The sequence below is a fragment of the Vulpes lagopus genome, chromosome 15 (assembly GCF_018345385.1).
Source record: "Vulpes lagopus strain Blue_001 chromosome 15, ASM1834538v1, whole genome shotgun sequence".
Lineage (NCBI taxonomy): Eukaryota > Metazoa > Chordata > Mammalia > Carnivora > Canidae > Vulpes > Vulpes lagopus.
Genome location: NC_054838.1, coordinates 14,585,613 through 14,610,078, shown reverse-complemented (window position 1 = coordinate 14,610,078; position 24,466 = coordinate 14,585,613). Strand labels below are relative to the sequence as shown.

Sequence of the window (24,466 nt, the reverse complement as noted above, 5' to 3'; positions counted from 1 at the left end):
TGTCCCTAGAAAAGTCAACGTAGACTACGGCTCTTCTGCAAGCTCCCCATGGGGCCATGGGGTGCCTTGGAACACAGTTTGGGAACTGTGAGGCTAATGAGCCAATATAATTTAGTTGAATGACTGTGGTAGGTGTGAGACAAGGTATCTTGCTTAATGTGCTCATGATGTAGATCAAAAACTGAAGACCCCGAGATGTTAGGTGTCAAGTTCTCATATAAAACTTGCCTCCCGGGATGTCTAGGTGGCTCAGCGGTTGAACGTCTGCCTTTGGCCCAGGGTGTGATCCCAGAGTCCCAGGATCGAGTCCCCCATCGGGCTTCCTGCATGGAGCCTGCTTCTCCCTCTGCCTGTGTCTCTGCCTCTCTCTCTGTGTGTGTCTCTCATGAATAAATAAAAATCTTTAAAAAACAAAATTAAAAAAACCTTGCCTCCCTCCCCAGGGTGGCACGGCCGCGGAGGGTGTGTGTCTCAGATTCCCTAGGCTACCACAGTCTCCTACTTGTGGTCAGTCATGCCTGGTCCTGCCAGCCCCTCCGCCCAGGGTGGGGCTGGGGCCACGTAGCCTCCTTTCTTTCCCTGGGCTGTGTGAGCCAGTGGTCACTTTTTCCGCTGAGGTCTGCGCTCCCTGGAACATTGCAGCCTCTGGGCTAGCTCCAGGTGTGGGCATGGAATGCTCTTCCACACCCTGTCTCTAGGAAGGGATGGGCCAGCAAGGCCAGGGCTGGGGAGGGCAGGTGTGCAGGTCCGCTGGGCTTTTCAGCAGAGCTGCTCTGTCCCCTCTCTGCTCCCCTGAGCTGCCCCGTTCAGAGGCTCTGTGTGAGGGCTGCATGACCCACCACACAGCCCACTGAGTGGAAGTCGTCTTCCGGAGACTAATCATAGGCTTGGTCCACCCCAGCCCAGCTGTTGTTCCTCTAAGGATCCCCGCTTCGGGCTTCCCCATCCGAGCAAGCCAGTGCAGCCTTCCTGGAACCTGTCTGACAAAGACATTCAACGCCTTTCTCTGTCTACCTGCTTTCTCCCACCGCTTAGCCCACAACTGGGAACAGCAGGGGCAACTGGAGAGGATTGTTTCAACCTTTCACTCACCACACCTCTGTGTACAGAGTGAGGGAGTTGAGCAGTCTGGCCAGCGCTGGGTCTCGTCGTGGGACTGGTCAGCAAGCACAGCCAGGCCCCCTCCGAGGGCTGCTGGGTCCTCGCTCCACTTCCACTGGCTCTGCTAGAAGATGCAGGAGGGGAGTGGGTAGGCTCTGCCGGGCCTGGCCCTGGCCGAGTTTGAACCATGTCCCGTCGCTCTCCGGGCTGTGCCCATGGGCTGCCCATCCTCAGAGGGGTCCAGGCCCTCCCACAGCTCCATTTATGTCTAGGATTTACCCTGCTGTTTGGATAGGTAGAAAGACTAGGTCATTGAAGTGTTTGCCATGGACATTACTTGTCCTCTTTCTTCTCAGACTGATTGCTTCCTCTGGGCAGGTTGGCGAGTCAGTAAGCCCACTGGGTCACATTCTGTCTTTGTCATCACTGAAATGCCCCGGACACTGTCCGCTGGTCAATGTTAGTGCAGTGATCGGGCCACACACAAAGGCCTCCTCCCTGTCGACCACATGTCTTCCTGTATCTGGATACGTTTTGATTTGGGGAGCCCATTTGCCATGCTCTTTGGTCGTGACATTTCTCAACACTCCAGTTTCTCCCAGGATGGGCATGGATGATGTCTGGACAGGACACTCTGAAAACCACACACACACAGTGGCTCCGCCATAGTTATACCCAAAAGGTAGCAGTGCAGTCGGGCATGTGGCCCTCAGCACCCTAGCTCGTGTACCCCGATGGACTGGAGATGCAGGCTAGGCTGTGCTCGTGTGACTACACCGTAGCATGCACACACCATCTGTATACGCAGATGCATCTGCATCAACCTCACCCCCCATTCCCCAGCTCTCTCTAACTTTCAGAGGCGCGTCTTGGTGGGGGAACTGAGAAGCCTGTGTTTGTTCATAGCATGGCACCTTAGCCTGGAGAGGGTCCATTGTTCTCTGCCGAGCCAGTCTTAAAAATCTCTCTCTCCCCTGGTTTTCCCCGTTGATGTTAAATTGTTGGCTCATCCCTCATCCCCGAGAGCATCCAGATCCCAACCAAAACTGATCACCTTCAGGCAACATAAAAGACTTTTCCACCAGCAAGGACCTTGTTTCCTTTTAGAGAAGGTAACTTTTCTATCAATCTGCCAAGAGAGTTGTCCCTTGGGTGAGTGGTAAACTATTGAGTTGACCGAGTAGCTCTGAAAACTGAGAGCCCATGCCTGGGCAAAGGCAAAGAGCTTTGAGATTATATTTCCCTCTTTAAAAGCCCTCAGTCTGCCTCTGATCTTGAAAGCATCAGCACAAAAGCCTGTGACATACAAAAATGGCTGGGGACTCCAGATCTCTCGTCATGATATGTGAACATGCATGGTCTCTGTCCTCCTGTGTGTGTGCTCTCCTAGACCTATGGCATAGAGGTAATGCCTGGATTTATGGCCACTTCAGTCATTGCACACATGACGTTACATATAGACTCAGAGTACCTGGTCTTTGTTTCCCCCATTCTGAGCCCACTCCTTCAAGGACAACACAACACGAAGATGGTACTTGTCCATGCAAAGCCCATCCCAGAAGCCAGGTTGGTGGCCCCAGGGTATCTATCCTCTCAGCTGGGTGATTGTGACACAGCTTCCCCTCCAGCACTTGTCCTGGGACAGCAGAGTTCACAGAGCATGGCTCTTGTGGGTGTCTGGTCTCAGCAGTCAGGGTGCCCTGCCCAGCTCTCCTCTCCTCACCCCTCCCACACAAACACTTTCCAAAGCAGCCAGGTGCATGAAGAAAGGAGGTGTCTCCTCCTTCCTGATTGACCCAGTGCCTATTTGATGCCGGGTTCTCCTCTCGGTGCTGGGGGGAGAGCAGAGAACAAGACAGGCAAGGACCTTGCCCGAGAAGGCTGCTCTACAGGGATCGTCTGAATTCCTGTCCCCTTCCCCAGCTGCTCTCACAGAACCCCCACCCAGCAGCCAGAGCTCCCCACTAGGTTTCTAGCACTTCTCAATTCAGAGATGTGAAGAAAGCCCTGGAGAGTCAAGAGCACAAGTCCCATTACTGCCCAGCTGAGCTAGCAGAGGGCTTTCGAGCTGCCCCGCCGGCCCCTGTGATTTGCAGGCTGATCTCTCTCCTGTCCTCTGTGCAACACAGCGGGGTATTCTGAATGGGAGTACATTAGAAGCCAGGCGGACAAATGTACATTTAGATCTGCTGGGGATTTGGCACATGCTTGAACCTCTCAGAAGGTCCCTTTGCTTGTCTGCAAAATGATTGCAGTCGCATCAACACTGCATTGCACTGCATTGCCAAAAAGACAGCATGAACAGATGTGTGCTGCAGGTCGGAGCACCTGCCCGGCCGTGTGGGAAGGGCTCCTCAGATGAGTGCTCCTGTCCCTTTAGGAGTACCGATTCAACGAAGATGCCTCTTTTCGGAGAAAATGAGTCAAAGTAGTGGGATAGAACACTTGGTTCTGCCCTACAACCATGGCCAGTGTCCCACCTTACAGTGTACAAAGCAATCTCATATATAGCTCATTGTGTGCTCCTTGTGTTCGCTTTTGAGGAAGCCAGGGCGTGTGTATTAGAGAAAGGGAATCTTGGCTGTGGGGAGATTAAACCACGATGTCTTACAGGTGGTAAAAGTCAAAGTCCGAACTAGAATTTGCATTTCCTAATTCTATTAACTAGCATTAACCTAAGTAACGGTGCCTAACATTTATATAGCACCTTACAAGAAGTGTTTTATGCCCATGACTTCATTAATCCTTACAATAAGAGCTGGGTGGTATATCTAGGTGAGGAAATAAGAGATAAGGAAGCTGAAATCAGAGAAGTTAGGTGATTTTCCTATGGTCACACAGCTGGGAAGTAAGTCACGTCAGAACTTGAACTCATAACTCCTTACTACTACTCTGTTACCGAAGAAGAGAAGAGTTCTCTTGCCAGCGTCACTGGCCATCTTTCTCAATATCACTGCTGCCTCCCCCCTCAACCAAGCCATTGCCTGCAACCGGCTCATCTCTCCTCCTGTGCCCCAGATCTAAATTTCTCCAGGGTTAGGCTACGTTAGCTAGTTAAATATAAAGGTGGTTTCCTTTGGGCTAAAGTCACCCAAAGTCGGGCTTTATGAGGACATGGTTATCTTGTACTGATCAAATAAATAGATTAGCAAGTGTATCTCTCTTTTTTTTTTTTTAATGGGGACACAAATTAATTTAATAAATGCCCTCTGGTGTATGGACTCTTGCGGATCATTGGGAAATCATGAAAACGTGTTCCTAGGGGACAGATGGGAAAAAATTAATAGCAAAAGAAAGTGAGCTATTTCTGTATTTTCATGTTCTCTCTCTCGCGCTGGGCACCATAGGTATTTTCTTCCTTCTTGTATTGCGTTCTCTGTAGAGCAAAATAAAGTCTAAGGAGATGGGGGGTAGTAAGGCAACGTTGGCTTGCAGATAGAGATATATACATAAGAAAAAATTAGGTAAATCCCTAATTGAGTTTGAGTTTCTCCACTTTTCTGTTTTAACCTGACTTTTTAGCTGAGAATCAGTGCTTCCAGGATAAATCCGTAAGGAAGAGTAGAGACCGTTTGGGTATGTGTGTTGCTAACCTTTCATATAGACTGCGTTCTTTATTGTCCCATGGATCAGCCTGAGTCAGAGGTGTGGAGATCGCCCCACCCACTTCTTTGATTTCCCCTGAAGGATCTGGGGTCTTATCAGGTGCTGCTCCTCAGCACACTCCGTCCCAGGAGCACTTCGTGTGAGCCTGTGGCTAACATACTGGGTTTGGATCTACACAGGCTTTGATGTTGGAACAGTCAAGCCCCGAGCTATTGAATGCAAAAGAGAGAGTAGGATGTGTTGCTCTTTGAGAGAAAAGCCAAGTCTTCATTTAAGGTGGAAACAACAATCACACACACACACACACACACAAAAAAAAAACTCCAACTGAAAACCCTAAGATTATGCATGCAGTGTTCTTGTTGGGTAGGACATCCTGTACTTTCTCCGGCCCCAGTCTCAGCCAGCAAGCCATTCACAGGCAGTGGAGCTGGGACCCCAGACAGCCTGGGCCTCTAAGACCCAACATTGTTGAGAATAAGGTCATCTGTTTCTCTTGGTGTTTGCCCAAGCATTTGGGTTGAACTCATTTCCATTCACAGAATAATGATTTATTAGGAGCTGAGAAAAAATGTTAAATGGAAGGCAGGGCCCTTTGATCTGTTCTGTGCTTGCCTGAACAAGAGAAGGGTCAAATTTTTGAACAAATATCAATGACTAAACTGTGATGAATCTTCTCTTTGAAAATATTAAAGATACTGGTAAATGTGGGAAGAGGGCAGGGGTGATGGGAATACGGACGCAGGGGAAGCAGGTGCTTTCTGCTGAGAGCAAGTGGGTACACAGTCGTGTGTGCTAGGGGCTCCGAGTAATTGCAGAACAAGCAGAAGGTAAAAGATCCTTCCTGCGGCGCAGCAAAGGTAGGAGGGTGGGGCTAATTGGGCTGGGCTCCAGGGGGAGAGAATGGCCAGCACCCCTTCCTGCTGCATGGTCAGTGAAACAAAGGCTGGGGTGTAAGCTGGCCTGCTCTGGGGGCCCTGAGTGTGGAGGAGGCTTGGGGACAGAGGGAGGTTCCATGGCCCTCTGGGTGCTGGCTTTTGGAGAAGGCCCCAGCTGGGGACCAGTGGCCTAGGGTCCTGGTAGTCTCACCCTAAGCATCTTTGCTGCAAGCAGTTGTGCTCTGGAACTAATTGGCTGTAAGGCAGTTTTGCTGTAAATGAGAAAAACGTGAGAAACAAAAGATGGACATTCATTAAGAAAGACACAATGAGACACGGAAAGCAAATAACAAAATTTAAAAAGTCTTTATTGTGAAATACAAAAGATTCGAACACATGTGGAATATGTAGTGTAGGTTCACGGCAACACTCACTGTGCAAACAACTGGCTTCATTTCGCAGATTGTACCTGTGCCCTTGTCTCGGTCGCCTTTGGTTCATAGTATTATGTATTTTTTGCTTATCGATTCATCTCCATGTTCAACCTCACACGCTTTCTTTTTTCACTAAACTTTGTTCCTGACTCCTGATTTCAGCTGACTCCTGATTTCAGCTCAGGTCATGATCTTAGGGTGGAGATTGAGCCCCACGTTGGGCTTGGTGCTGGGTGTGGAGACTGCTCAAGGTTGTCTCTCCCTCTCTCTCTGCTCCTCTTCCCCTACTCTTTGGGAAAAAAGAGAGAGAGAGAGAGAGAGAGAGAGAGAGAGAGAGAGAGAGAGATTCGTTTTCAAGCACTAGGATGCATATTTGTGACTGAGCTTTATGTTGCATTGTGAACACCTTCCACCCTGTTTGCACTTGGCATATTGTCACATATCTGCCAATAGATAACCCAAAGTTAGTTGGGAAATGTGGGCTCAAAACTCTGCACCACCGTATAGACCATCGTGAAGGCTAAGATTTATGTAATAGCAAAAGGCAAGTACTGTGCCAGGGGAGAAATGAAACCAAGCTATAAATAATTCTGCTGGGGAAACAATAAATCAGAATGGTCCTGGACCAACACAGCTGGATGGTCGTCATAGTTTTCAGACCATATCTGATGCTCCCTTAACGCTGATAAGATATCATTTACTGGCATTTGCAACAGTGACCCAATGGCAGATGTCATTTGCCATCAACCCCCTCGACAGCTGACGTGAGCCCCAGGAATCCCCGCCTGTGAAGTGGTCTCCTTATGGCAGCATGCTGAGGGGCATCAGCAGGCCTGGCTCTGATGCTCTGAGCCCGGGGTCACGTCGACCACAGAGACAGCCCCTGCCCTGCCCGTGTCACGGGACTCACTGTGCTTTGGGATGTTTCAGAATGATCTTTGGGGATGTGATTCCTACCCCTTCTGATAGAACCCCGCCGCCGCCCCCACCCCTCGCCCTAGGTTCGGGGTGATTGCATTTGCCAGGGTGCAGGCTGATTTATGTCCATCTGTCTCCCGGGCTGGCAGCTGGCTGCAGGCAAGATGGCATGGGCCGGCCAGCCCTGTGGCCTCAGGGCTGTCGGTGGGACCCCACCCCTCGCTGGCCCTGAGCTCACCACGCTTTCTTGGCCGCTGCAGGTGGACACCCAGACTGAAGACAACGACATGAACAAACGGAGGCGGAAAGGCTTCAACAACCTGGACGAGGTGCGTGCACGCGGCGTCAGTGTGAGCAAGGGCTCTTGCCTGCCGGCCAGTGGCCACACGCTGGCCCGTCCCCTTCCCCTCCCGAGAGCCACTCGGTTCCAGGCCTGGCTTGATGGACAAACCGTCGGGCTCTGGGCCTCCGTCCGCTGCTTCCTAGCAGGCACCTGGAGAAACGCCGCCTCCGGGGCTGGCCGGCTCTCGGCTGTGTGAGGCGATGATGCATTTGAAATGTTTGCAACTTCTGGCAGGATTTCTAAAGATTAACTAAGGGGACGTGTATACTGAGCCGAGCGTGCTCTCGGGCACTTGTGCTAACCAAGCGTCGCCGTCAACAGCGAGGAGTAACCGGGCACCAGCAGTAGCCCTAGGCTCCCAGGCCTACTTTCCACCTTGTTTCCCGCCCCTGCCGTCTTGACGGCACAGGTCCCGGTGCCCACAAGTGCCACCTTCTGGTGAAAGCCGAAAAATACAGGCTACTTGGTCAAAGTGAAGCACCCACGTCCCTACAGACGCTGGTTCTCAAAACTGTGACCTTTATAACAGAGAGAGCTACAAGGCCCATCCTGGGTGGAGGGGAAGCTGCCTGTTGCTTATCCCATTTTCTGGAAAGGGCAACGGGGCGCTCTGATAACCGAACCCTGGACTTCAGTGCACGTCCAAAAATGCGCCCAAACACATTTTATCCAATGAGTTCAAATCACCTTTGTCCAAACGTTTTCTAGAACCTCTTTGATCTCTTCAAGAGCCGTCGCCTCTCCATCTCTTGGTGCTAGTGTGAGCAAGTGAGGCAGTGAGTAGGGAGGTAGTTGAAAGGAGGAAGCAGAGGCTGATGACCAGGGTGGGGGAGACCTCCCAGTGTCCTGGCTCTCGCTTTAAATGCCTGTGATTTGCCTCTTCCTCCTCCCTAGGAGAGTCGCTGTGATGCACGATGTCTCAGGTGGAAGTCTGCTCCTGCCTTTCATCCGTGGCTTTTTTTTTGTTTAAGATTTTATTTATTTCAGAGAAAGAGAGAGCACAAGCAGGGGGAGTAGCAGAGGGAGAGGGAGAAGCCCCAATGTGGGGCTCCATCCCAGGACCCTGGGATCACGCCCTGAGCAGATGCTTAAGGGACTGAGCCACCCCACTGTCCGTGGCTTATCTGAGAGTGTGTGTCCTCTTTCTGTTGATGGCTGCACAGGAGTCAGAGTGCGGGGAGAAATCGGTTCCACCTGCCCCTTCTGAGATGTTTCTGGGCTGATCTGAGCCAGCTGTTTTTCTAAAGTCAGATTTAACTAAGCAATTATTCTTTCCAAATTCTTGCTACTCCATGTTGGGAGCCAGGCACCCGCAGCCTGAGCGTCAGCCGGTGAACGTCAGCCAGCAGTGGGTTAGAAATGCATTGTCAGGGCCCGCCCTTGACTGATCTGAATCTGCATTTGAAAGAGACCCAGAGTGATTTGTATGCACATTAACATCTGAGAAGCGCTCGTCTTAGAGACCCCCCCCAGGGCACGGGTCCTGGCTGACTCTGTCCTTGTGCAAACGGGGACCACTCCAGTAAACTTAGCCTCTTCCACTCCAGCCTACGTTGGTATGCAGTAGCCTTCCGCACTTTGAAGTGGAGAGTGACTCTCTGGTCTGTGTTTGTCCAACACTTCAGAGTGGCTGTGCATACAAGGCTTCCCCTGGGGCTACTCCTCTTAGGGAATCTTAAAAAAAAAAAAATCAATTGACCTTAGCTTGCCTCTTCCCATGACATTTCTGAGTGAACACATCTTAGTTGCCTTGAGAACATCTGTTCCTATGAGAAAGATTCATGGCCTCCTTGAGAAAGCATAGTGCCCACCGATAGGATGGTGGCATTGCTCCTCGGTAAGGAGAGCAGACATTCAGTGAACACCGGTAATTTCCCAAGCTTTGTTTTTTAGCAGATGAGCTAAAGAAGTCTTACATAAAACTCCATTTTGTAAAAACAGCACAACCAATTGATCACAGCCAGCATCTCACCACTCAACAGTCACGTTGATACCACATGCCCAGGCACGTCTCTGCTTTGTAGCATCTTCTCCACAACCCGTAACCCCAGTCTGATCATGAGAAAACATCAGTACCGACCCAGCCTGCGAGGCTCTGTACAAAATACCTGACGAGTCTTCCTTCAAAATTGTCCGAGTCATGAAAGGCAAAGAAAGATGGAGAAACTCTTACAGATGAGGGAGATGGGGCTAAATGCCATATGAGACCTGGGCTGGTGCCCTGGAACCCAAAGGACATGGGTGGGAAACTGAGGTAGTCCGAACCAAGTCTCAAGCTTAGTTCATAGAACCGAGCCGGTGTTAATGTCTTAGTTTTGATGACAGCACCACGATTATTCTAGATGCTAACATTAGGTACATCTAGATGAAAGGTACACAGGAACTCTCTCTGTGCTGTGTAACTTTCCTGTAAATCTAAAATTATTTCCAGATTGAAAGATGTTTCTTTAAGATAGCGACCGCAGAGCAGGACTGGTTGGGGTTGGGAGTGGGGCGCAGAGGAGAGAGGAGAAAGAAGCCCAAAGCCTGTGCCTTGCCTTGACGCCCCCACCCTTACTTCCCTCCTCCCCCCTACTCTTCACCTCTGGCAGCCACATGGTGTATTTGGAAAACTGTCTTGCTGATCTACTTCATTATTATATTTGACTTTTGCAACAACCAAATGAAGTGGGTTATGTTCCCCTTTTACAAATGAGGAAACTTCAGGGAAATTAAGTAAATTGCCAAGGTCAATGGGCTGGGAGGTGAAAGAGGCCATTTTCAAACCCTGTCTGGCTCCCAAGCAGGTGTGCCTGTCCTTTGGGAAGACGTGAGCATCGTCTCAGTTGGCATCACCTGCTGCTCCTGCCGTACTTCCTCGGGCCCTGGCATCCTTCTTCAGGAAACTGGTCCGGTGTCCTAAGTCCCCAGGTCCCTTCCTGCTATCTGGGTCCCGGCATCCAACAACCAATGTGCTCATTTGGCCTTTGCAGCCTTCAGCCTATCCCAGACGGAGCCTGCGCTCCTGTCCAGAGGATGGCAGCGGCAAAGAAGCTGGGAGCCAGAACAAAGTCAAGTCCATGGCAAGTCAGCTGCTGGCCAAGTTTGAGGAGAACTCTCGGAACCCCTCACTCCTGAAGCAGGTGAGTCCTGTCAGATGCTCACTGGACCTGCCTTCCTGGTGACCAGAACCTGCTGAGAAGCCAGCAGAAACGTTCAGGCTAGTGGTGGATTTCAGGTATGCCAGCCAGGCCTGGCTCAGGTGAGGCTGGGGCTCCTTCTAGATCAAGAGTCAGCAGACTTCTCCAGGAAGGACCAGATAGCAAATTGAGGCGAGAGCAAATATTTGAGGCTTCGGGAGCCATCCTGTCTCTCTTACAACTACTTCATCTCTGCCGTTGTAGCAGGAAGGCAGCCATGGACAGGCCTTAAACAAATTGTGTAGCTGTGTGCCAACAAAACTTAATGTACAAAAACAGGCAGCAGGCCAGCTTTGGCCCGAGGACCGTAGTTTGCTGATGCCTGTTCTGCACTGGAGAAGAAATCCGGAATTTGGTTTTACCTTGTAACCACGACTTGATTTGCGGCCATCCTTGAGATGGTACAGCGTAAGGGAGCTTGAGAGACACTGGCTGCCTAGGAGTCTAAGTCCAAAGTGAGAAGCCCTGTGCAAACCAGGGGAAACCGAGTCACGGGTCTCAGCTCCGTGGGGACCAACCCCCCAAGTGTTCTCTGACGTCTCCTCCTCTGTGTTCCCTTGGGTCAGGCTGGTGGAGCCGCTGTGTCTGAAGGGGGGGGGCTGGGAGGCTGAAGGAAGCAGAATGCCGTGGGGCAGGCTGCACACCAAGCTGATTGCTCTCAGACTCTTGACTCCACGGTCTGCACTGCATGGTTCATTTTGCTCCCCTGAATTCTTTTGGGATGCCGCTGTCAAAGGACAAAAGCTTGGGACAAGGGGTTTGGTTCTTTTTTGGAGAACACCTCTTCTTTTTTTTTTTTTAATTTTTATAATTTATTTATGATAGTCACACACAGAGAGAGAAAGGCAGAGAGATAGGCAGAGGGAGAAGCAGGCTCCATGCACCGGAAGCCTGACGTGGGATTCGATCCCGGGTCTCCAGGATCGCGCCCTGGGCCAAAGGCAGGCGCCAAACTGCCGCGCCACCCAGGGATCCCGAGAACACCTCTCCTAAGTCAGAATCAGGCTCCTCTCAGGAGGAGGACAGAAAACAGGCAATCCTAAATGTCTACCTGGTGGACCATGTCCCTCCTGGACAAACACACCTTCCCCAGGAAGCCAAGTTTTTGTTTTTTTTTTTAATCAGGGGGGCCATTTTCCTGAGACTTATAATTTTTTTCCTCACTTGCCCCTTCGAAGTCCCCAAGCGTCAGTGAGGGTTCTTTGCCATCAGAAGGAACATAGCATCCCCGTCATCTCGTGTGCAGGAAACTGCCATTTCCAGAAGGACTCCAGGGCTGGCCACCTTGGCTTGGCATAGGCTCTGGCCCAGCGCCCCAGGTCTGAGCCAAAAGCAAGGCCTCCCTGGGATTTACACGTTGTCCAAGAGAAGGGGACTCCAGGACTTGCTGTTCACACGGACAGAGAAACAGGGGTTCAAGTTTCCCAGCTGGGCCCGGCTTGCAGGAGCTCAGCCCAGCATTCTCTCTGTTCTTGCAAACTCTCTGCCCACCTCTCCTGCTCTCCTCCCTCCAAGTGTCTCAGTCTGACTCACCTTTTCCTTCATGTTTCCTGCGGCTGCTTTTTGGGACTCACCTTCCTCCTCCCAGGAATGCCGTGTCTCAGGGATAGGTAAGCCTGTCCTGCGCATTTCCTCTGACCCACCTGTTAACTCTCGCTGCCCCAGGCCGGAGGAGCCCACACCCGGCCCATCACCTCCTCTGAAAAGGCAGGTAGGGCTCCTTCCAGTGGACCCTGTCTTGGTGAAGTCAGAGGGGACTTTGATCCAGAGGGGGGGGTCCGTGGCTCTCTGTGCACCCCATGTAGGGCTGATTGTAGATTCGCTGGGAAGGCAGACCCAACGTATAGGTAAGAGTAACCAAGTCTGCAGCATCTTGAAATAGGTGCCAGTCAGGAGTGTCCCTCTGCCCGACTTGTTGCTTGGGTGGAAACAAGCTGCACCCCATGGGGTGTTCGTGCGATGCTCCGGGACACTTGGCTTTGTTGGCAGGCACTTGGGTAGGAGATTTCTAACTAGGTGGATAAGTGACAGGGGCGGTGGAATGAGCGCAGGGGGTCAACTGAAGGGGTAAGGCTGGCGTGTGGTGAAGGACCTCCCCGGTACCCAAGCAATGAGGACCTGCCCGGGGCCCGGGAGGCAGCTGGCAGCCTCACACCAAGGCTTTTTCCAGCTAGCATCTCTGGGTTTGGAGTTTGAACAGAATCACTATTATTGAGCGTGGTATTCAGAAATGTCTAGCCAGCAATTGGAACATTGTGTCACTCCCAGGTGGTGGAGGTGAGCGAAGTCAGTGAGGAAATGTTGCAGAGATTTTGTGCCCGTGTGCATAAGAATCACCTAGCGAGCTCTTTCAAAAATATCACAATCTGGTACCCAGCCCCAGACCAGTTGACCTGGACTCTCTGGGGGCTGGGTCCGAACTTGGGTGACTTTTTCTAAGCCCCCTAGGTGACTTCTGGGTGCAGCTAGGACCGAGACCAGGCTTGTACAGGTGTTGACCCGGTGGGTCTGGGGTGAGGCCCGAGACTATGGATGGTTCATGAGGATGTCAGGTGGCGCAGAGTCGGTACCTGCAGTTAGTTGGGTCTGTAACTCACAGTGGCACCGGCTGTGCCCTTTGTCCCTGGTCCTCGTGGGAATTGCTCGTGGTGCGGGCCGGGGCAGAGGGTGTATGAATGGGCCACAGTCGGGAAGGAAGCTTGATTTTCCTTCTCTCCCAGTTCCCTTCCGTGGTTGTGACGGGGCACGTGCTCCGAGAGCTAAAGCAAGTGTCTGCTGGCGGCGAGTGCCCGAGCAGGCCCTGGAGAGCCAGAGCCAAGTCTGACCTGCAGCTGGGTGGGCCAGAAAACACTGCTGCCCTGCCTCCCACCTGCCAGGGAGCGCTGGCCCTTTCCGGGGTGCTGCGGCGGCTGCAGCAAGTGGAGGACAAGATTGTCCAGGTGAAAGCCCCGCTCTTTGCCCTGCCTCTGCCGGGGTTTGGGGCGCCTTCCTTCCCTCCTCTGTCTCCTCTGCCCAGGGTGGGTTCCTTCTCATGCTCTTCACACCCTGCCTCCCATCCCATCCTGCCACTCTCCTGGAGGCCAGCACCATAGTCCCTGTCACTGTCTCTCTTTCTTTCCCATCTCTCGCCTTGCCTGCAGAAGAGGGCTCAGAACTTGGCCAACAGGGAATTTCACAAAAAGAACATTAAGGAGAAGGCGGCTCACCTTGCCTCCATGTTTGGACACGGGGATTTCCCGCAGGTAAACAAGGGGCTCCCGGAGCCCCCCAGGAGCCCAGATGTTGGCCGTCTAGCCAAGTGGCCACAAGTCGGTCTCTGGAGCTTCATTTCCTCCTCCCTCCTCCTTTTCTGGCATGAGGGGCTATTGACTTTCTGAGTCACTCTAGAATTTGGGCTGGCATCTAAAAAAGACTCCAACGAGCAGGTGCAAAAATACGTAGATCAGTCATGACAAAGGGGAGGCCAAGATAATCACGTAGGCTCAGGTCAAAGGAAAATGTTACGAGCAGAAACATATGCTGTTAGATCTCAGACAGGTCTGAGTAGGCGCTGAGCTTCCTGAGAGCCACCGCAAAGAAGGAAAGCTGGTCAGTGGCAGGAGTCCCGTCACAGCTCCCTAAAGCGAAAGCATGATGTTCTGAGGCACCCTGGAGATCTCTCCCCCGGCCCTGACCAGGGAGATCCTGGATGATGAGCTAAGCATAGGCTGTAACCTGTGCTCTGCGTTTCTGAAAGGCAGCATCAGCCAAGAAGAATGGCTTTGCCTTAGAATGGGAAGCGCGGCCCTCCGCAGGCCAGGTACTTACCTAGAAACTTGCTGAAAAGGAGAGGGAGTGCCTGGCAAGGAGAGGGAAGGGTTGATAACGAGGCCCCCCAGTGCCCGTGCGTGTCAGGTGCCCCCTCGCTTGCAGACAGCCTGGTCTCCAGAACGTAACTCCTCTGCTGCTTTCGCTCAGTCTCCTCCAGACTTGTGTCCTCTGCTAACTGGGCAGAGTCATTGCCACGGGAAGGAAGTTTTGCATCTAGTTCATTTCTGGGTCCCAGGGGGCCATAGAGGCCCCCTGCTGTGGCCATCTGCCCCACCGTGGCCCAGGGTTCTCCTTTCCTAAGGTTCCAGCTGCTACTTCATACCAAGCTCCAGGGTGAGAGCGTCAGGTGCTCGCTCTGGTATCCATCCTGTGGCAGACGTATGCAGGAACAGGACGGATCCGCTCCAGCTACTTTGGTGTGACGAGGGAGCCGGGGTAGTTGTAGCAGAATGCAGGATTTCCAGAAGCCAGACAGTCCTGCTGGGCTCCAAAGACAGAAGCTTCTCTTTTTGTCCTGAGACACCGTCCTGGGTTTCTTTCCCCTTCCCTGAATGTGTAGGCCTGGGCTACACTCTGGAGGCAGGCGCCAGCCTGCACTTCCCGGGGATAATCACAGTTTCCTCTGTTTCTGTTCTGTGCAGAATAAACTACTTTCTAAAGGCCTGTCTCTCACTCACCCTCCGGCTTCTCCCTCCTGCCTTCCGTCTCCCGATCCAGCCGCTGCTTCCTCTCCATCGACTGCTGACTCTGTTTCTCCTGCCAGAAAGGTAGTCATCCTGAGCAATTAGCTTTCCCCACTCCCTGCATGTTCTGAGACGTTCCCCTGCTCTGCTTGACCTGCGCAGACAAACATCTGGAGCTTGCTTTGGCTGCGATGAAAATGCGTTAAGATGCTTTACAACAGCCCTGGATTCGGTGGTTTCTGTGTTGGAGGAAGCAACAGAGTGGAACAGGCGGCACATGAAAACTTGTCAAACGGTGCTGTCCGTGCAGCAAGCGTTGCTTGGGCGCCCACCATATGCCACCGTGTGGCAGATGCCAACACACGGAAGGAGGGTGGCACAGTTCTCTTACTCCAGTTGGTGACAAACAGCACATTAGTGTAGAAGTGAGCAGCATTTTCCACAGGAGATTGCCAGGATTTGGCTGTTTTTGACCTAAGAAAATGGCAGTTCCACATGGCGAACCTCCTACTTTTCGATACCATCCATTAATTCTGGAGGATATAAAGGGCAAGTGTGTAGGAACCCAGAGGGGAGAAGCCTGGAAAGGATTCACAGAGGAGGTGATTCAGGAACCAAGTGTCAAGGGTTACATGGAGGGGGAAGGAAGGGCAAAGGTTTTGGGAAGGTCTGGCCTGTGCAAAAGAAGGCAGACAGGGTTTGTGCGAACGGAAAGAAGATTCCGGTGCAACTTGCTTTGAGAATAAAAGTATTTATGGGAATGTGGAGGAGGAAGGTGGAAGTCAGCCCACTCTTCATATTAAAGAGTTTCATTCTGTCCTCTTAGAGCCACTGAAGCCACTGCTTTGTGTTCTGGAAGGATGACTCAGGTAGCAGCGCTAAGGTTGGCTCAGAGGAGGGCAGGAGGTGGGAAGCTAACTTTAAGTAGATCGTGACATGCACCCTTGAACAGTGTTTAAATTGGGGTTCTGGAGCACTTTTCATGGTTTCCACTTACCCGCCTGTTACCAGGTATGCTGAGAACCAGGCTGGGTGGGACAGTGGTGGTCTTGAGGGAACTTGGCCCCTAGAGCGGCTGAGCCTAAAAACGAATGTGTAGCCCACTTCTTTAGCTGTTGCTCGTGAAGTTGGCTTTTGGACTCTTCCTCGCAAACTGTGCTCCTCTGACCACATCCGGTCTACCCAGCTCCCCCAGGCTCATCTTGGCGTGCAAGGCTGAGTGTCCTCCATCACAGTTACCGCTTGTTGGCTTCTGTGCTGTTAGGCTGAAGCACAAACCAGCAACCTGCCGTTGCCTTCGTGAAAAATTAGGAGCTGCCTCTTGGTTTGTGCTTGGGACCCTCACTGCTGTGGGGAGAAGGGTACAGGTAGGGTCTCTAAGAAAGGAACAAGGGACATTATCAGCCCCATCCCATCCATGATCCCCAGTATGGGTATGAAGCATCCCTGGAAGGGCTGTGGGAGGTGACATGGAGCTGATGTGCAGCGCCGCTGAAGACAGCCATGGCCAAGGGGCCAAGACAGGCCCCATCTTGTTGCGGGTCAGCCACTGGTCAGCCTTTTGACCTTAGGTCTCCTGACCTGTCTGAGCTTCTGTATTTTCTCATCAGCAAGAGAGTGACCCCTGGCTCACATAATACTGAGCTGTCTAGGTGAGGACTGGCATTTTCTCATCATGATCACCAAAGCTCCAGAGCAGCCATTTTGCCCAGGTGCTTCCTGTTGTGGCGCCCTTGGCCAGGTGAGAAGGGGCGAGGGTGCCTGGGCACAGATGGGCAGTGGCTGGTGCTCTTGGCTGGGCAGCCTGGCCCACACCGTGCTGCTCTGTGGCCCAGCCCCTCATTGGCTGGCCCTGGTCGGGGTCCTCTCTAGCCTCTGCCTTTCTTTCATGCTCAGGGTGACCTGGCTTGAGGGCAGAGCCGGGGCAAGAAAAGCCACCATGCTTTCCAAGTTCCCTGACTTGGTTTCCAGTAGGTGCTTGAGGTGCTGGTGAGAGGCAGTCGACCCCAGTCTTCCCTGGCCGCCACCAGGGTCTGACGGAGACACTTATCAGTAGGCATTTCTCCTGTCACATCATCATCATGCCCCACTGAGGCTCTCGGCTACTCCTCCAACTGGCCTCTTTGAGCAGCTTTAAACCAACGTCACTCATTTAGCGAGCCAGCAAATGAACATTCAGTCATTCAACAAACATTTATTAAACCACAGGCAACTCAGAGTCAGGCACTTTGGGCTCTTGGGATGTGCATCCGTGATCTACACTTACACTCCTTCCTTGGTGAGGCTTGTGCCCTAGTGGGTGGAAATCAACAATCTTGTTAACATAGAGCTAAAGTATATAATACATCAAAACATAAGACAGTACTTCCTATGGAAAAATTATAGCAGGTAGCGGGGACCTGGCATGCTGGGGAAGGGTAGCAATTTTATTTTATTTTTATTTTTTAAAAAGATTTTATGGATTTATTCATGAGAGACATAGGCAGAAGGAGAAGCAGGCTCCCTGCAGTGAGCCTGATGCAGGACTTGATCCCAGGACCCCGGGATCACGACCTGAGCCCAAAGCAGATGCTCAACCACTGAGCCACCCAGGCGCTCTGGAAGAGTAGCAATTTTAAATGTGGTTGTAGGGGTGGTTCTTCCTGGGAGAGAGAACTGAGCACGAGTAGAGCCACAGATAAGAAAACAAAGGTGCAAGGAGGAGACTAGTCCCCACGACTCCTGACCCTGGCCCAGTGTTCTCTGTACCACAGCGGCCAAGCATGAATGGAGGCCTTGTCAGAGGCACAGCTCAGAGGCTATGTAGCCATGTAGAGCTCCACACCCAAGCACATCGAGAGCTGCAAATGGGATGGGCTTTGGGATGGCCAATCCCACACCCTCCACTCCCCCCCTACAGCTTTATTCTTTATTTCTGCCAGGTTGTGGTCGAACAGTGACCCCCCCCCCTCCTATTTTTCTTATCCCATCTCCTTAGCCAGCCTTGGCCATCAGGTGATGGTGCGATTGGGCCTATTAATTGCAGGCTGATGTGCCTCTCATAGTGTGGCTGGGAGTGAGTGGAGGGCTCTTCGAAAGGGCCACTCTGGGACACTGGGCAAGTCCCTTACCATCTTGGCGCCTTAGTCTCTCTGTAAAAAGGACCTAGTTTGGCCTCAACATTCACAGCGCCCTCCAGATCTCACTGTGAAGCCATTGTAGACAGGAGTGAGTGGTGAATTTCCAGTTTCCAGCAGTCTCAGGATATTGCCAATGGCCTTGCAACTTCCTCCACACCCACCACCACCACTTTCCCTCTCTCTCCTGGACCCCACCCTACTACTGACTTAACACTAGGTTTTGTGCATACAGAACCTGGCAGGGTGACAGCCTCCTCTGAAAAGAATTGGCTGCCCCTTGAGGTCAGTGACAACCTGGTGACAAACTTCATTCTGTCCTAAAGGGGCTCTGGGAGCCTCCCCCATGGAGAGAGCTTGAGGTTGCAGTACTTCTTCCCAGCTGATTATGGGCTGCTCACGTTATCCAAGGACCTAAGAATTGCCTCCATTCAGGGAAGCCAGAGGAAGGAAAATGTACTTGGAAACTGATGTTTAGTCCTTGGCAACCTTGAGGCAGGCCTTGTGTCTCTCTTCCTGCCCTAGAGCGCTACACTCCAATTCTGAGGATCCAGGGATAATCCCCTCTGCATGGGAACAGACCTAGCTGGACTGGGATGGGGCCACATGTTACTCACGGGGATGCAGACTTGGGACACCAGTTCTGAGAGATGTGGCCAGAGCTGTGTCTTCAGACAGCCCTCTCAGGTGGATTTTTTGCTTTAAGATTTACTGATGCTGCTGAGAGTTTGGCCTGAATGGTCCCAGGGCATATTGAGGTCCTCTCATTTAGGATCTAGATCCTAACCCGAGTCCTGTCATTCAAGGACCCGACTAGGGATCACGGCCACTCCTATGTCTCCAGCATTCATTCGACTCCTCCATCCCATCAAACCGGCCCTCCTGTAGTGTTTTCAACCCCCTATCAACCATTAGTTAACTCCTTTTTTCAAGCAGGGAGGCCCCAGCTGATTCGGCACCGGGCATGGCTGCTCGCCACTTGCCAAGGCTGGTGAGCTCTTGCAAGAACAAGATGGTGGCTGAGTGTTTGAGCAAGGGGAGCTGTGGTTTAAGTCATCCTGGGTTAGAAGAGCAATGTGCATTACAAAAGGAGCTTTCTCTACCCCGGGGTGTTTGTTTTAAAACTGGATTTGCAGGGTTTACTGGAGAGATTTGCACATTAGAGGGAAGCTAGGTGAGTCTTGTCTGGGCACTATGTCTTCCTTTCATTTGATCCAAGGCTAGATCTCAAGGCTGTGCCCAACCTCATTGTCCTTCTCTTTGTTCCTGGGATAGGACTGCCTTTGGAGGTGTCCTGTGTGCCTCCCAAGCCTGGGGGATTTTAATTTGCAGAGTGCTGGTGTGTGTCAGCGAAGCAGGGTGCTCACCGTGTGACCTTGGAGGAGTTGGTGGACCTCTCAGCACCTCAGTTCCCCAACCTATAGAAAAGAGGTGACGGCAGCTAGCCCTGATGGTGACAGGAATCGTGCAGTGACCTGGCAAATGTAGAATGCCAGAAGTGTCCAGTCAACGTGCTCTCTTTCCCCAGGGGAAGAGAATTCCAGGAAAGATCTTTTACCTGAAATGCATGTTGGTTCCTCTCTTCCTAAAGGCAAAGAAGTCGCCTTCAGGTTTCCATTTCCATCCCAGCCACTTAAGAACAGTGCGGCCTCAGGTGAGTTAGAGCCTCTCTGAACCTCAGCTGCCCCATCTGCGAAGGGGGATTATGAGACCCACCTCGCAAGGCTGTGCGGGCCACACACTTATGATCACAGCACGGTGTCTGGCACTAGGGGATGCAGGTTGCAGACGTGGGCGCCCACGGGGAGGTCACAGCCCCAAAGGGCTGCCCGAGTCTCAGCTCTGAGGATGTCATTTCTGGACCCCCTCAAACAGGGTCGTTTCAATCGTTGCCCTCTCTCGCTCTTGCCGTGAGTGTATCACTGGGCACCCAGGCCCACAGCCTATCCTCCAATGTTTCTTCTATAGGGACTCCTCAGAGGGGAGTGTCAGCCCGAATGGGCCCAAGAGACTTCCCCTGGCCCTGCCTTCGAAGCTTCCCCTTCCTGTGAGCTCTCAGCTTTGAGGCTCGCCTTACCCTGCCCAAGCTGCATGGGCTTCATGATGTTCACGGCAGGCCAGGTGGCCCAGCTCTGTGGTGGAGCAAAGCCTGGACATACCTGGTATTCTTGGCTGAGTTCCAGGCCTGAGGGGGGGATCCAGGTGGGCCCAGGGACCTGCTTCCTCCCTCATTCAGAGCAAATACCCTGTGCCCAGAGTATATGGATGAGTAAGACCCAGTTGTGACATCAGGGAGTGCAAACCAGAAGGGAGATGGGTCAGCTCGGAGCTGGGCGAGAAAGGCTCCTTCACGTGTAGCCAGGGACTGACTGTCATGTTCTGAGCTCAGAGCGCCAGGATTGCCTCAGGAGGACCTCCTGGTGGGGGTCCAGCCATCTTCCACAGACTCTGGGGATGGTTCTGGTGACAACAGATACCGTCACCATGTTTGAATCTGAGCTGACTCATCAAAGAGAAGCCGGTGTGCTCATCCAGGGTGGGCCGTATTGTTCTTATTTGTGCAGAGGAGGGAACCCGAGGAACCCAGAGTTTCCCAGAGTGAAGGCCATCTCAGAAAGGAAAAAAGAAGTCCTAGAAAGCTACACCAGTGGTGGTGCTTTGGACTCACCATCTGCAAAGTGCTTCTTGGGAGTCCTGTACCATGTGAGGTGTGGCCTGGATTCCCTGGTGACCCTTTTTTGCAGCCCTGCAAGGATGGCAATGGTCTCCCCATTTTACAGATAAGGAAGCTGAGGCTCACAGAGGGAAATGGTGGATGTGAGATTAATCACATGTAGTGGGAGATAATGGCCCTCCAGAAATGTCCAGGCCGTTCCAGCTTATTCTAATTAACTAAAAAATAATTAGAATTCAAAAGGGGGAAGAAGGTAATAAGAAATACTCCAATTCTTCAAAATTATAAGAATATTGAGAGACACATAAAGGTTTGGAAAAGCAGCCCCACAGCCCTGCAGAATAACCAGTTCTTTAAAAACTAGTGACTGGGATAGGATCATTTTTGGCCAAATCCTTTCATTTGAACAAACTCACCCAAACTATAAACTCTCCTCCTGACCAGCCCTCCAGAGGAACATATATGGCCTGCCTTTCAGGGCATGAATCTCCTTGTTGAGAACCTCTGGATCTCATTCTGAGGTCAACACTAGGATGAGTTTTCTGGAAGTTTCTCTACAAATTGATCTCTATCTTAGGATCCCAAGATAATTACCAGGAGCCTGGTAATTCCCTGGTTGTGTAGAGCAGCGCTACTCAACGTGTGGTCCATGGGCAGGTACTGGTCTGTGACCCAATGAGCACAGCAAGTAAGAGTGAGCATTAGACACTCATAGAGCAATCTGACATTGCCACGCATCTAAGCACGTGATCCTATTGCCAATAATTCACTTTTGTTATGTCCTGAAATACCAGGTCACAACAGACTAGAGATTTTTTTTTTTTTTAAAGCAAAATCTGGTCATTTACCACTGACAGTTTGAGGAGAAGTGAGCTAGCACATGTCTGGCTGGTCATGTCTTCACTCTGCTGAGCCATTAAGGCATCCTGTTGATAAGAAACAGAAGAGAACCCATAACCCTCAGGGCAATGTCTGCCCCCACACTGGTCTTTGAGGTGGGCTTCAGGGCCCCCCCCCCATCACCTCTTGAGATGAGTTCTCCATCACCTGGTCTCCTTGTGACCTCTCCAGATAGTCCAGTCCACTTCTTGGTATTGGCCAGTGGTGACTCTGGATTGGTTTCCATCAGGTGGGGAAGGGCACATGGGATTCCCAAAACTCTCCTTAAGGGTGCTTTTGTCTTTCTTAGGGAAGCTGCTGTAGTGGGCTGGGCTGTGATTGCAACTGGGAGAAAGACCAGGCTTTGTCTTCATCCTAGATTACCTGGCCAGGTGACCTGGGCAGTGCCCTGTCCTGCCAGAGCAACTGAGCAAGCCCATGACTGCAGAGATGGGTCTGGTGACACCTGCCAGCAACCTTACAGCCCTCGGCATGCTTCTGTAATTGCTCCTTGAGTCAGGATTGCATAAATGCTCAGCAGCACAAAGTGCTTATTAGCTAAGTGGTTAATAAGGTCTCATTAGGGACTTGTGTTTAAAGCCTGGAAAGTATAGTCCAATCTCTGCTAACTCAAGGGAAGCAATAATTGCACGTGGGTATCATGGCATCACCATGGAGTCTTTCTGGGAGAGCACCTTGGAGCCGGTTCACACACTGGGCCACTGGAGACAGCCACACAAGGGCAGTGTGGGCAGGGAGGTAAATCTGCCCTCCTGTCGTCCCTCCCTTCTTTGTTTTGATATAAACCCAGAAAGTACTGGGTATTCTACAACCCCTTTGTAGAAAGGGGCCTGGGGGGTGGGGGCTCCCAGTGGGGGTGGAACATCCGGCAAACAGTGGCTTGTTGTCCTGAGCCCGTGCACCTGAATCTTTCCTAGAAACAGGAGCCAGGTTTCTTGGCATTTGTGAATGGCCGAGAGTGTGCTTGGGAGCAGAATCCTCATCTCTCCCAGGCTGGGGGAGCTCAGGAGGTGAAGTGGGTCTGGAGTGACTGCCTTGGCAGCTATTGCTCCCAGGAAGGGGACAGACTTTGTGAAGTCTGAGGAGCTCCCAGCTGTCTGAGCCGTGGGGTCAGACCCCCTGCTTGCAGGGCCCGCAGCCTGCCACAAGCCCCAGGAGCCCCGCACGTGGTAGGGGTGACTGTTCTCAACTCGCTGTTAGCGTCAGGGCTTCCTTAATGAGAAAGGGAGCAGGAGCCTCCCGGGGCTGGTCACTGTCCCCAGCCTGCTTGGCGTCCTTCCCTCTCCTTCCCCCTTGCAGTGGCTGCACTGTTGCTGGTCTCAGGTTCTGAGGCTGGGCCCTGCTACCGGGCGCTGGGGGCTGCTGCCGTCACTGTGCAGTCCTCCGAACTTCCTGCTTTATAGTTGAGGCTTTCGTAGGAGATTAGATGTGGCCTCCCAGGAGCAGCCCTGGGTTTAGACCGAGGGCCTTCCTTCAACCACGCACATCACTGTAGTTTGCTGTTGCGACGACTACCGGTCTGTGCCACTCTTCTCTCTGGCTGCACCTCCCAGAAGCTGGAGTCAAAGCCTGGGGAGGGAATGGAGCCTGCCTTCCTCCGGGATCCTGCAACCAGAGACGGTGCTTACAGCATCTCTTACTGTGGCATTTGCCTCCCTGAAGAGGAGACGGCGGTGGTTTCCCAGGGATGGCCTTTCAGAGCCGGTGGGAAAGGGGGAGCAGGTGGGGTTTGCCGGGGGTGTCCGTTTGATTGTGCAGCGTCTGCTTGGGCTGTCAGCTCCACCCCTGCCCTGGCTCCAAGACCCGTGGATGGGGATCCGGGCACTCAAAGGTGGGTGTGGCCGTCACGCCCTCCGGAGCACAGGCACCTGCCACCGGCCAGGCAGTGGTGCCCAGGGCCCACGTGGAGCTGACCTGCCAGCACCAGCCCGGGGCCTCTGGCCACTGCTGCCCAGAGCGTACGGCGGAGCACCCATCCTGTTGCCTCCTCGCTCCCATTCCAGTCCCTGCTTCTGTAGGCCTGGGGGGCTCAGGTCAGACAGCACCATTGCTCCCCAGGGACATGGGGACAAGGCAAGCTGGGACCTGCTACACTCAGGAAGTGGGGAGGGAGGAGTCCAGCTCATCCTGGCCTAGCTCCGCCAAGTGCCAGGCACTTGAACACCCATTCTTTCCCTCAGTTCTTACCACTCATCAGAAAGGCAGGCATTATTTCCCCCATCCTACTAAGTAAGAAAACTGAGCTCAGAAGTTGAGAGTTTTGTGCCTCGCCTCAGAACTGGTTCACGGTAGAGCTGGGGTCCTAACCCTTCCTCCCGTTCTGGGGGGTGGGGGTACAGCAGTCCTGCTCAAGAAGCAGCTGAAGCAGCAGCTCACAGCCCTCCAAAGAGGAGGGATCTCTATGGGAGGGTGGCCGCCGGTCAGCTGTCTGTTGGTGAGGTCCTGGTTCCTTAGGGTGTGAGAGCACCCGGGCTGCGGGTCAGGAGACCTGAGAAGAGTTCTGAATCGTGCGTGTATTTGCTAAGTGGCCTGGGACAGAGCCCTTCCTCTCTCTGGGATTCACCTTCCTCTCTCTGGGATTCACTTACCCCACCTGTGAACCAAGAAACTCAACGCGAATCCCGAAGGCCTTGCACACCCATGGGGCTAGTTGTACAAGTCACCCGGCCCACCCAGGCCCCGGGGTTCCATTTCTGTCCTTCTCTCCATCTCCAGAGTGCCTGCCGCCCGCTCCAGGCTGGTTTGGCCTCTCCTGGGTCGTCGGGTGCTGTTTGCATGTGGGTGTGGAGCCCTGTCCCACATCCAGCCTGTTTGCGCTTTCCTT

At 52.6% G+C, this 24,466-nt stretch overlaps 1 protein-coding gene across 18 annotated transcripts in view; it reads left to right on the top strand.

Annotated features, from left to right (window-relative positions):
* LOC121476354 (F-actin-monooxygenase MICAL2) overlaps positions 1 to 24,466 on the top strand; it is a 225,678-nt gene that overhangs the window by 105,618 nt on the left and 95,594 nt on the right. For 10 of the 18 annotated variants that reach the window (XM_041730300.1, XM_041730298.1, XM_041730314.1 and 7 more), the window contains exons 15-21: positions 7,198 to 7,266; positions 10,253 to 10,402; positions 12,048 to 12,170; positions 13,180 to 13,398; positions 13,600 to 13,701; positions 14,911 to 15,036; positions 19,660 to 19,722. In XM_041730300.1, the coding sequence (XP_041586234.1) occupies positions 7,198 to 7,266; positions 10,253 to 10,402; positions 12,048 to 12,170; positions 13,180 to 13,398; positions 13,600 to 13,701; positions 14,911 to 15,036; positions 19,660 to 19,722 (852 nt within the window). The remainder of the gene's footprint in view (positions 1 to 7,197; positions 7,267 to 10,252; positions 10,403 to 12,047; positions 12,171 to 13,179; positions 13,399 to 13,599; positions 13,702 to 14,910; positions 15,037 to 19,659; positions 19,723 to 24,466) is intronic. The other 8 variants (XM_041730306.1, XM_041730315.1, XM_041730313.1 and 5 more) reach the window with 3 other exon arrangements.